Source organism: Acinonyx jubatus, chromosome B3, assembly GCF_027475565.1.
Source record: "Acinonyx jubatus isolate Ajub_Pintada_27869175 chromosome B3, VMU_Ajub_asm_v1.0, whole genome shotgun sequence".
Classification (NCBI taxonomy): domain Eukaryota; kingdom Metazoa; phylum Chordata; class Mammalia; order Carnivora; family Felidae; genus Acinonyx; species Acinonyx jubatus.
In genome coordinates this window covers 58,380,139-58,392,413 of record NC_069386.1, presented here as the reverse complement: position 1 = coordinate 58,392,413, position 12,275 = coordinate 58,380,139, and the positions used below count along the sequence as shown (strand labels likewise).

The window sequence follows — 12,275 nt, the reverse complement described above, 5'->3', positions numbered from 1 at the left end:
GAACACAGCAAGTGTCTGGGGCTCAGTAAACAGAATGCCCCCAGGCACCTGACTGATAGATTAAAATAAAGAAACAAAGGAAGACAGAAACTACAAGGAAAGGCTATGAGATGCACTCTCAGCAGAAGGCAGGTGGAGCTGAATAACAAAAAGTCTATTCCTCTTGGCAAGAGCTGAGGAGGACTTCGGTCTGCACTGCAGTGAGGGCTCCAGAAAGGAGAGGCTGGAGGAGACGGGAGAGGGGTGGGAAGGGAGGGGAAAGCCCTCACAGCTTGTCCAAGAGCTTTTGACAGTCTGATAGAGAAATCAGAAAAACCAGGATTCCAAAAATATGGTGATGGTTACAGTTACCTTTTGTAGCAGTCTGGCTAAATCTGGGTCCCAGAATTACTGGCAAACTGATAGATAACATGAGGCTGGGAGCAAGGGTCAGGAGAAGAGAAAAGAAAGTTCAGAGGGGAGTTTCCATCTGTATTTGGGTCATTGGGACAGTGTGGCACAATCTGCAGGCTCTGGAGGCTTGAAAGGGTGCCTCCACCTTGAAAGGAGAGGCTGAAAGCAGGCTGGGGCCCTGGGCCTGAGCCAGGAATAGGGGAGAGGGGGAGTGAGGGCATCTCCTCCAGGGGGGACCAGGAGAATCCCCAGACCCCCATGGGAACCCGTGCAGAGCAAGCAGTGATGGGGTGAATGTGAGCTTGGGTTCTGCTACCCCAGGGTAGGAGGTTTATTTTAGGACCTCACACCCTAAGAGAGTGGGGAGCTTACCTGCTCTGTCTCTACCATGAGTCAGTAGATCTAGAATGATAATTTTCCCACAACTCTCAAGCACTCTCTCAAGCCTTAACCCCTGAGCCATCACACAACTTCAGAAACTATCAGGTATGATGAATTCAGCATGGAGCCTTAGAAACCACACAGACTCTGGCATCAGCCAGCTCTGAGATGGAGACTGGCATTGCCATCTGCTTTGGGCAAGTTACTTAACCTGAGATTTTATTTACTCATTCAGAGAATGGATATCTGAATTGTGGATACTCATCTCATCTGTGTTAAGGATTAAAGAACATATGTGAAGCTCTTAGCTCAGTGCCTGATACAACTCGGTGCCCAGTAACATTGGCTCCAAGACCTAGTGCAGAGCCCTGCACACAGTTGCCACTCCATACATGTTAATTTCTCCTCTCCCCCATTTCTTCATATTTCTGTCTCCTCCTGCTTTTGATCTTTATTTACCTCCATATACTCTCTTATATGTCTCAAGTACATTCTGACCTAACTAGAAAATAATGAGCATGGTACACTTTGTCCTCTTTTCTTCATAAGCTGCTCTCTTTGGGAGACAAAGAGAACTTGGGGTAACCGGCTTTCCTTCTTAAGGAGAAACAGCTCAGACCAAAAAACAAAAACAAGAACAAAAACAAAACAACAAGAAAACCCCTTGTAAAAACAGCCCATTATTATATAGTGAATGGACAGGTACAGCATGTGAGGACATGTAGCATCCTGGTGTCATGGCACTTTTGGGGTCTTATACTATGGCCCAGAGCTAAGGACAGTATTTAGGTCAAGACAGTAGAGCCTTTATATGGAGAGGGGCTGACCTTGACACTGCTCAAAATTCTGCAGAGCCAGGAGGACCAAAATATGTCAGTCAAGAGGGCAGGACTTGTTGAAGGAAAGGAATACAGTCCTTTGGATTCTTTCCTTAAGCTAATGTGTCCAGTATAAAATTCTAAATGTGACCTGGAGACACAGTGGCTCAGAGCATCAAAGAACAAAACAGCACTTGACTCTGGCATGAGGAGGGGCGGATCCATTCATTCGTTATCTGAGGTCCTGGGTACTGCTGGGGGGCTTGTGTCTGCTGGGGTTCCAAGGCCCCCGTGACAACAGAGATGGAGCCCATGTTTGGAACTGTAAGAAAATCAATGGACTCGTGAAAAGGGGTGGGGGGGCCTCTGGGATTCGTGTTGATAATGTCTTTGGAGGATGGCAGACCAGAGTAGGGGGTGGGCAGGGGTATAGCAAAGGGTGATGCTTCTGTATACTTCCCCACTTCGAGGGGGTGCCGGAGACTATATGCCCACAGAAATGAAAGGGCTGATGAAGAGAAGTTAGAGGAGCTGCAAGTTTCTGCTAGTGGAACATCTGGGCGAGTGGAGGGGAAAATTTTGTCATTATAAACCATTAACCCACACACTCATCATTCCTTCGGCAAATATTTACTGAATATCCACTACATTCTAGGCCCTCTGCTAGTTCTATGGGATATAGTGATGATGAGAGCAAGCCCACACACTCATGGGATTTACATTTTTGCAGGGAACACAGGTTTTCAAACAGGCAGCCACAGCATGGTGTAAATGCTACAACAGGAGTAGTACAGGGCACATGGGGGCCCACAGGAACGGCCCCTCGTTCGGAGTGTTGATTAGGGAAGAATCCCTGAAAGAAGTGGGGAAGAAGTGAGGAAGTGAAGAAGAAGTGAGAGTCTAAGCTGAGACACTACATGTGAGGAATTAGCCAGAAGAAAAGCATGGAGTATGGAGACGTGGGGCCAGGGAGAAGAAAAGTTCCAGGCAGGGGGACTGTACAGGTGAAGGCTCTATAAAGAGAGGATGGTGTTGGAGGAAACAGGTCAGGGGAGGTGAAGCTGGAGAGGGAGGCTGGGGCCTGGGGGTAATGGACTTGCTTTCCTATCTGTCTGGAATGTGCCCTGTGTCTATAGAGCCACATATGTTGTGTACATCAGAATGAGTTTGCAAGGCGTTGGAAGGCCCATGTCAGTTCAGTTATCTTTCTGTTCTGCCCCCACTAGATTGGCGTGGCACTTTAGGTGAGACCCTTTCTAACTGGAACAGGGTGGTTCAGCTCGTTTACTAGAAAGCAGGCAGGAGAGGCTCAGCCTGTGACCTATGCTCCAAGATCATGACCCAGCCCAGCTGCTCTGCCTCCAACTGGACAACTGGGCAAATCACTTCAACCCTCTGGGCTGCCATTTCAGCATCTGTGAAGCAACAGGCCACACTAGGTGAGCTTCCATATCTAATACGGTGATCTGAAGAGATGACACCCAACTGCAGGGCCCGGTTGGTCCCTGACTCTTGAGGCTAAAATCATGAGTATGAGTGGCAGTTCAAGGACTCAGCCTACTGACAAATCCTCTCCTCCATTTGTGCTTTGAATATTGACTTACCCGCTGCTTATCTGGGTCCACAAAGCGGATCCCAAAATAGTCTTTCTCAAGAAGGTTCAGGTGGTGGCAAAGAAGGTCAAACAGGTACTGGCCTTTGGCATCTCTCTGCAAAGAAAGCAAGCTCCATTGAGAAATGATAGTACTTCTTCAGTGTAACTGTGTTTTGATTGTCATTAAAGATCATCTAGGGGCACCTGGCTGGCTCAGTTGGTAGAGCATCCGATTTTTGATCTCAGGATCGAGAGTTCAAGCCCTATGTTGGGCCTAGAGATTACTTAAAAAAAATCATCTACAAGTTGGATGAGGATGTGAAAAGGGCATGTGTCTGTAATGATGTCCTCCATATTGTGATGTGTTAGATAGTCTCTAGAGTTCTGAAGCTCTTAGCACCTAGAAGGAGCCGAAGAGCCCTTCCTTCCACAAAGATGTCACAGAAGTCAGAGGAGAGTCAGGGAAGCCCAGTTCCAATCTCAATGCACAAAGCTTTCCTGAACAAGTGGGAGCAGGGAAAGTCAGTGTGGAATACACAGAGTCCAGCTGGCCCTGCCTCTAAAGTAGATCTTGAATCCACCCACTTCTCTCCATCCCTATTACCAACTTCATGGTCAAGCCACCACCATCTCTCAATGTGCTCTCTCCACACAGCACAGTGATTGTGATTTAGACAAGCTACCTTTTTTTGCTGAATATGTAACAAAGGCATACCAATATATTCAAACATACAAAAGGAGACACTGTGAAGAGTAGGCCTCCTGTCCACTCTGTTTCTCAGTTTCCCTCCGCAGAAGCAACTCCTTGTGTTGCTCCTTACCAGCTCCTTGTATATCCTTTTCAAAAAATATTTTTGAGAGAGAGAGACAGAGACAGAGAGAGAGAGAGAGAGAGAGAGAGAGAGACGGAAAGAGAGTGCAAGCAGAGCAGTGGCAGAGAGAGAAGAAGAGACAGAATGTGAAGCAGGCTCCAGGCTGTGAGCTATCAGCACAGAGCCTGATGTGGGTCGTCAACCCATGAGCCATGAGATCATGACGTGAGCCACACACACACACACACACACACACACACACACACACACACACACACACATATATATATAATCACTTTCAAAAATATCGTGGCAGTATATTTTATGCTGTATTCTATTTCTTGTTTTTTTGCTTCTTAGGGTATCCTGTGAATCTTTCTCTGGCAGTACATACAGACCTGCCTTATAGTCTTTAACTGCTACAGACCACTGGGATGAACCTACATGTATTTGACCCGGCCCCATATCAATAGAATTTGTTTCTAATCTGCTATTACAAACAACGAGGCAGTGAGTACACAGTGATCTTTAATCAGGTTGCCACTCTTGCTTAACACAGTCAGTGGCTTCCCATTGCTCTCAGAATAAAACCTAAACTCTGACCACAGGCCCTATACACCCTAGCTCTTACCTCCTGTGAACTCCTCCCAAATCCTTCTTCTCACTGCTCTCTGGCCACGGCCTTTCTTCCTGATGCTCCAAGGATTTTCCCCGTGTCTCCATATGCTCTCTGCCTGGACTGCAGCTCTTCCAATGGTTATTCCTTCCCTCCTTGAGGTTTCGGCTCTAATGTCCTTTCTCTAGAGAGGTCTTTCCCCTACAGAAGGGCCTCTCCCAGTTACCATCTCATTTATCCTGTTTATTCCCTTCATGAGACTTACAACAATCTGTAATTATCTTATTGATTTACTTGTTTATTATCTGCTCCCTTTCTAGACTGTCATTTTCATGAAGGCAGGAGCTGTCCCCCAGAACCTAGCTGGTGGCTAGGTCCTCAACAATTATTCACTAAATAAGCTAATGACTGAAGGACTAGAAGGTAGGGGGTTGGCTAAATTTTTCACAAAACGTGAGGAAATTAGGCCATTTCTAAACCTTTAACTTCTCCTTCAGGGACATGCCTCAGTATCCGGGATGAGCTGGGAGCAGAATGACTTGTGGAAAACTCTCAGAATATCTGCAGCTCTGCAGGATGGCAGTCTCTAGGCCTATCCCCAGGGGTCTCTGCAGCTCAGCTCAGACGGTGGCCTCTGGTGGGACTGTGTCTCATTTTGCATCCAAAACCAAGGTCGTCTTATAAGATCCAAAGTATCTCACCTGTGTAAAGGCCAAAGGGCCCAGTACTGCTCCAAGAAAGGGCAGACCTTTATGACCTCCACGCAATGTTTACTTCTCACCTCTTCCCCTTCCGCTGGCTCATCCTATACTTTCCAGGAGAAGTAGGGCAGGAGATCAGTTCTCTCAGCAAGTATCTTAAGAAGCTTATCCTTGTAGGATTGGAAGGAAGAGAGAGTGGACAGCTCAACAAAGGAAGGCTGTACCAGGTGGGCATCTCCCCACCTTTTCTGCTGGCCCTGCACTCCTTCCTAACACAGTCCCAAAGCAGCCACCCCGATTCTTACACCCTTTGATTTCTCACCAAAAAGAGCTACTCTCAAGGCAGACTTATGAATCATGCTGGGATCTTTGGGTGGTGCGCTACAAACCAGGTCTTTCAAAAGACTCTATCAACAACAGTCTTTTGGGGCAAGGGCTGCCAATGATTTCCTCATTTACACCCCAGAGTGTGGGGAGAGCTTAAACTCCTTCCTAAAATTCTTCTGGGAGGAGAGGAAATATGTTTAACTCTATTCCAAGTGGCATGTCCTGTACTATTATCTCTCTCAGAGCAATTGAAATGGAATATTAAGAAACAGTGGTATATTGTGATTATTTTTCTCCACACATTTTACTTTGCACCAAATGGCTACTTCCTGGTGGTCAGCTCAGGTGAGTTTTAGTGGCTAAAGGAGTTCACTTCCATCTGTACAGCAACCATATTAGCAGGGGCCTGGGGCAGCCATGGGGAGAATGTGCTTGTGTGATAGAAATCAGAAGAACTTTTAAATATTTTTTATAAAGTATTTATTATTAATTAATTAATTTATTTACAAGAGAGAAAGAGTATGTGCAAGCAGGGGGAAAGGGGCAGAGGGATAGAGAGATAGAGAGAGAGAGAGAATCCCAAGTGGGCTCCATGCTTAGCACAGAGCCCAATGCAGGGCTCAATCCCACGACCCTTGGATCATGACCTGAGCCGAAACCAAGAGTCAGACACTCAACCAACTGAACCACCCAGGCGCCCCAAATCACAAGAACTTTTAACAAGAATCATGTCTTCCATGAAAACAACTGGTTCTTATGAGTTGGCAGCTTGAATACACTGGTAGGGACCTTAGGTGGCAAGAACTTTAAATTCAATAGATCCAAACTCAGAGATCTCCATTTCACAGGAAAGAAAAAAAAGCAAGAATAGCTTTTCTCATCAGATAATTATGAAAAAGAAATCCTAGTATACCTCCCTTATCTCCAGAGAAAAGGATCTTGCTCTTGCTATTTTCCAGCATCTGGTGAGACCCCTACTCCTGGCCATGAAGTCAGAATTCCTTCAGGTTCCCATTTACCAGTGGTAGATGCATGGGTTTGAGCTACAGAGCTCTTATGACGACTAATGAAGAAAATCATCTTCCTTTGCTGTTTCTCCAAGGCCGGAGGGTAGGAGGTTAGGGGAATGGAACAGAGTTCCTTGTTATGGCAGAATTCCATGAAGTTCAATTCCCAGCAGAAACACAAAGGCAGAATCAACTCAGAGCACTGCTGGGGCATCTTTCACAGAGGGTTGCAACCTGCCCCTCTCTTGGAGCACTCACGCCAGTGGCTGGCAGAGTGGCCTGAGGTAGCCTTTGGGTAGAGAGTCACATTCAGCTGAACCACCATGGTGGGCTCCCTATAATAAGCCACTGGCAGGGGCAAGTTTAAGAATTTTAAATTTTCTGGCCTTGTACTTTCAGATGCTAGCCAGCTGTTTCCTAGAATGCTCTCTTTTTGATCACCCTGCACTAGGTCTGGGGCTTTCTGGAATATTCTGTGGCAGCCAAGTCTTCTCTTTTGATGAGATGGCAAAGTCCAGTGAGTTCTGTCTTCTTTTCCCTTTGCCTGCAGTGGCCCTGACGCTACAAGCTAAACTGTGTATTGTGTGCTTAATGTTGTGCCATTGATTAAGCTGGAGAAACAGGCACTTGCGTTGACAGGTGATTACTGTTTAGTCACAAAGTCAGGGCTCCAAGCCTGAGGAAGTTTATCTTCAGGACATGTGAGCTGAGGTAGAGCACCCAAATCCTGCTAAACCTCTGAGTTTATTCTCTTCCCAAAGATATTATTGGGTTAAAATAACTTACTCAGCATCCATTTAAAAAATAAATTTGTATTTTGTAAACCACAATAGTACCTATTTGAAAATAATACTAGCAGTACTTGAAAATAATAGCGCATATACACGCAACCCATTTACGCTCTCTGAATGGTGTGCGGAATGATTGATAATCCCTTAGAATCATCCTGCAACTCTGAGGTGGGGAGAATTCATATTCTTGCTCTTTCCTGGAGTGCCTGGCTTTTATTCTCTATTCTTTAGGGAAGAGACTGAGGCAGCATGCAGTGGGCCAGTGACCTAAACTATTCAAGGTTAATTGCCTTTTCTGACTCATAATCCATAAGTTTGGACAGGAGAGCAGCTTTATTTTTTTATTAAAATTTTTTTCATTTTTTAATTTATTTGAGAGAGAAAGCATGAGCAGGGGAGAGGGGCAGAGAGAGAGAGAGAGAGAGAGAGAGAGAGAGAGAGAGAGAAAGAATGCCAAGCAGGCTTCACACTCAGTGTGGAGCCCAATGCAGGGCTTGAGCCCACAACCCTGGAACCATGACCTGAGTCAAAATCAAGTCAGACACTCAACTGACTGAGCCACCCAGACACCCTGAGAGCACCTTTATTTTAACCAATCATGTGGTCAATCCTAGGGACTCTGGCATAGTGTACCCCGATCAGAACGGCTGACATGTAGAACCCCCCCCCCCCCCCCCCGCCATTAGGCCTCACCTCATTGAATCGGCCTACTTGTAAGGCAGGGAGATTTTAAGTGTGAGCTATGTGAGTCTTGAGTCTTGAAGAGAGCAAGAGCGATCATAACTCAGACCCTGGACCACGTGCTATTAAACAAGAGCTGGCCATGGTTTCATGGGCCTGTAGAGAAGGCAGAGGTGAGATGGAGAGGAGTAGGCAGTGGGCACACGCGGTCCAAAACCACAAGAACCCAGGGGTGTCGAGAGGCCACGCCAAGGAAAGGGGTGCCTAGAGGAGTGGGTAACAGCTGCACTTGGTCTTCAGGGAAGTGACAGGGAAGGGTGAGGCAGCAGGGATTGGATGGCATTGCAGCCTCTGTTCTAGCTTAACTTTATATTTAAATTTCTTGTAGGCCAAAGAAAGACTGCTTTCTTTATCAGTGTCCTCTGAAGGCATGTGTGTGTCGAGGTCTGCCAGGTTCGGGGGCAGATGATGTGTACTGCACTTTAACGTCACAAAGGAACAGCCACATCAGCTCATCTTCTCAGGGCCACGGCATGAATAAACTGAGCCAAAAAGTGTGAACCAATTACTGGGGTACAGTCCTGCCCTTGTGTTCACACATTACACCCAGTCCAGCTTTCTGCTGGAGGGAGGATAAGGGGTCCAAGTGCTAACAGCAGGGCCCCAGATTTCTTAACCCCAGCATCTTCTACTCTAATTTACATTTTCTTTGAAGGGAAGGAACCCCTGCTGAGCTCCTGGCTCTGGAGCCCACTTTTCTTCCTTAGTCGTAAACCAATAAAATCTGTCCAGGACCTGCTGAGGCTGCAGCTAGAAAAGCAGCCAAGCTCACTCTGGAAGAAGATGGAGGAGCTCATTCCAGGGAGAAATGCAGCCATACCGTCTTTGCAGCAGGTTGCCCCCAGTGCAGCAGAGCCAGCAGTGAGCCCCACTTGGGCATGCTTTCAGCACCTTATTCTCACAGGAGACAGACTCCGGAACTCAGGAGTTAGGCCAGGAGGGATGGGGCCCATGAAAACAGTAAGCATCCATATTGGAGCGTCAGGAGCCATGTGGCCAGGGGAGCCATGTGTCCATGTGGCTCCTGGGGGAGAGGCCAGACCCCAAGTGGAGGAAATCAGAGTTCAAAAGGAGAGAACAAGTGCTCATCCTGACTCCTGCAGCCACTGACCTCACTTAATTCTTAATAAACATTCTTAATAAACTTCCTGCCTCAATACCACCTCCCCCACATTCCACATGCAAACTGAGGGAGTCAGGGTGATTTTTACAATGCCAATAGATAGCTGTAGGTTCAGATACCAGGCATGGTGCCTCGGGGAGCCCTGTTGGCTGTCCTTGCTTGGGTCAGAATACTGGCTTCACTCATCGCCACATGGTAGGGTAAGCAGAGGACATGCACACGGGGTGGGGAAAACACATTCAGTCTGGAGCATGGAGGTCACTGTATGCAAGCAAATGTCATGGGAATGACTCTGTCAGCACAGATGGCCAAACCAGACTCAACAAGATCAATTAAGACCCTCTGAGCAGAACCTTCAAAACCTGCTGTTGTACAGTTTGTAAGTGCAGGACTAACAAGAGGGCTAGACTTATCATCATCAATGATGATGCTTCATGAGTCAAGGCATCCTCATGTCTCTGTGGGTTCCTTGTGCCCAGTGAAGTTCCTGGAAAGGAAAAAAAACTCTGAGCTGGGCCTGAAGAAAAGCGAATTCATCTGCCTTTCCCACAGTGAGACCACTCTTACAGTAATGTGACTCTTAGAGGCATCAATGTTTCTTGCTATCGATTGAATAAATTTTGGTTGTATTTTTCCAGTGGACTAGTCATGTCACAGCTGCAGAATTACTGAAACCTCAGCCAGGCTTGTTAGAAAAAAGCTCAGTATTTTGTATTTTTGTACTTTGTACTTCTCTCTTACATACACACACACACACCCTCGTACAACTATGCCTCTCATAAAACGTTGCTTCAGATAACTTGTAAAGAAAGCCCAGCATTTTGGGGCAGACAGACCGCTCCTTGCTTCCAACCCTAAAGACAGCTTAACAAACAACTCATTTATTATGTCCGCACTCCCTCTCTTTTGCAAAGGGCAAATGCACATGCTGTTTGGCAAATCTGGGCATCTCTGGGGTTGTAGGGAGTGGCCTGGGTGGCAAGGGTCAGGAGAAATATGGCAAGCTCAGCAATCTAACTGATTCTCCTAACCCTGTAGCAATTCCTTCAATTTCCCTCTCAGCAGAAAACTGTTTATTTGTCTGTACCAACAAGCATGATGGAGTCTATAAATGAAAGAGGCCAGGATTTCTGAATCTTGGTGCAGTCTCCCTTTCAATTATCCTATGGGTCACTCATGTTCCTTAGAAGTTGAGATGGAGGCAAAGGGAGCAAAGAGGGGAAGGGCTCTGGGGATGAGCACTAGGCTTGGAGTCAAGGCCCTGCTCTGCCACTTCTCAGCTTGTGACCTTACCAAGACCTGTCCTCTAATCTGTCTAAACTTTTGTTTCTTTATCTATAAAACAAGGTTAATACTGCATCTCTCAAAGGATTATTGGGAGGCTTAAAACAAGAGACATAATTTACATAAAAACTCTGTGTATTTTTCCTACCAAATTCCTCTGCTTCCTGTGACCTCTCCTTTCTTTAGGCTGAGAGGGCTTGAATGTGACAAAGCCTCAGCAATGATACACTGCACTCATGCAACAGAAGCCAGCCTTCCCTGGATGAGAACGTTCGGGTGGGTTCTGGCTATACATCCACCTGGGCAGTGTCCCCTAGCTTATGAGGATGGCCACCATTTAGGAAATCCGTACCACAGGACTCTCAAAGCATGGATTTGCATTTTCTCCATACCCCAAGGCCCTTTTACCAAGACTAGGTCAGAAGAAGAGTAGAAAATATCAAATATATGCTATCAACCCAAATCCCTCAGGGGCCTGGCAGTTTCTACTCAGTGCCATGGAGACAAAGGCAGAGCTTAGGTCATGCTGTTGATGTGTTCCTAACACTCGGGAAGGAGGAGCTGAGTGAGGTGGGGGATACGATATGATATAATTCCAATAGCCACTGTACCTTTTAATGCCTGGCCATTAATTAGAACAAAAAGAGAAAACATTGGGCAAAATATATTTCATTAAATTAACCCAGAGCCTCTATCTCAAAAAAACTAACTGGTTCTCTCTGGCATTAAAGCTAGGGGAGCTAACTGCTGTGTCAGACTCTTCCCCTTGGAATCCTCACATGACTGCCCCATCTGTGGGCATGTAAAGGGGGAGGGTTGGACAAGTAGAGCCCATAGCTCTCTGACTGGAGTCCCGAGTTCCCCAGAGCTCACTTAGCCACTCCTAGCCACTGGCTTTTCCAGCTAGGACAGACAGGGCAGGCTCATACCTCTCCTGAGAAGGACAGCCAGGGCCTCCCTTGAAAGATCCCTCATCATGGCAGTGAGAACTCTGAGGTAGGGTTCCGGGGCCTAACTCTTGGTCTGTGGTCTCACTGATGGCACAGAGCCGCATCTAGGAGTGTCTTCCTTCCCAGCACCGAGTGGAAACAACCTCATTGGAACAACACAACTGGGCATCTCGGGGGGAGGAGACAGCTGGGGCCAGGGGCCAAATAGATGGCAAAGAGATGGTTTACTGTACAAGTGCTGAGGGCTGGGAAAGCAACACAACAAACCTCAATTCTCCTAACAGTGGCTGTCCCCATGGCAGAGGGGGATGAGGGAGCAAAGTAGGAGGTAGATGGTTAGGTCATGTAAAACTAGGGTTTCCTTAATAAACAACAAATTCAGGGGCGCCTGGGTGGCTCAGTCGGTTGAGCGTCCAACTTCGGCCTAGGTCATGATCTCACTGTTCCCAAGCTCGGGCCCCACGTCAGTCTCTATGCTGACAGCTCAGAGCCTGGAGCCTGTTTCAGATTCCGTGTGTCCCTCTCTCTCTCTGCCCTTCCCCCACTCGCACTCTGTCTCTCTCAAAAATATTAAAAAAAATTTTTTTTAAATAAACAACAATTTCAGAACCATACCATGCTCTAAACTAGCAGTTCTCAAACCTAAGCCTCCAACAGGATTGCACGGAGGGTCGTTAAAACATAATGCTGGGCCGCTCTCCTAGAGCTGCTGGTTCCATGGGTCTGGAGTGCAGCCT

General features: G+C 46.9%; 1 protein-coding gene across 7 annotated transcripts in view; it reads right to left on the bottom strand.

The window, feature by feature from the left end:
• Positions 1-12,275, bottom strand: part of FRMD5 (FERM domain containing 5) — a 316,026-nt gene that overhangs the window by 42,824 nt on the left and 260,927 nt on the right. For all 7 annotated transcript variants that reach the window (XM_027067139.2, XM_027067140.2, XM_027067141.2 and 4 more), the window contains exon 2: positions 3,197-3,301. In XM_027067139.2, coding sequence (XP_026922940.1) covers positions 3,197-3,301 — 105 coding nt within the window. The remainder of the gene's footprint in view (positions 1-3,196; positions 3,302-12,275) is intronic.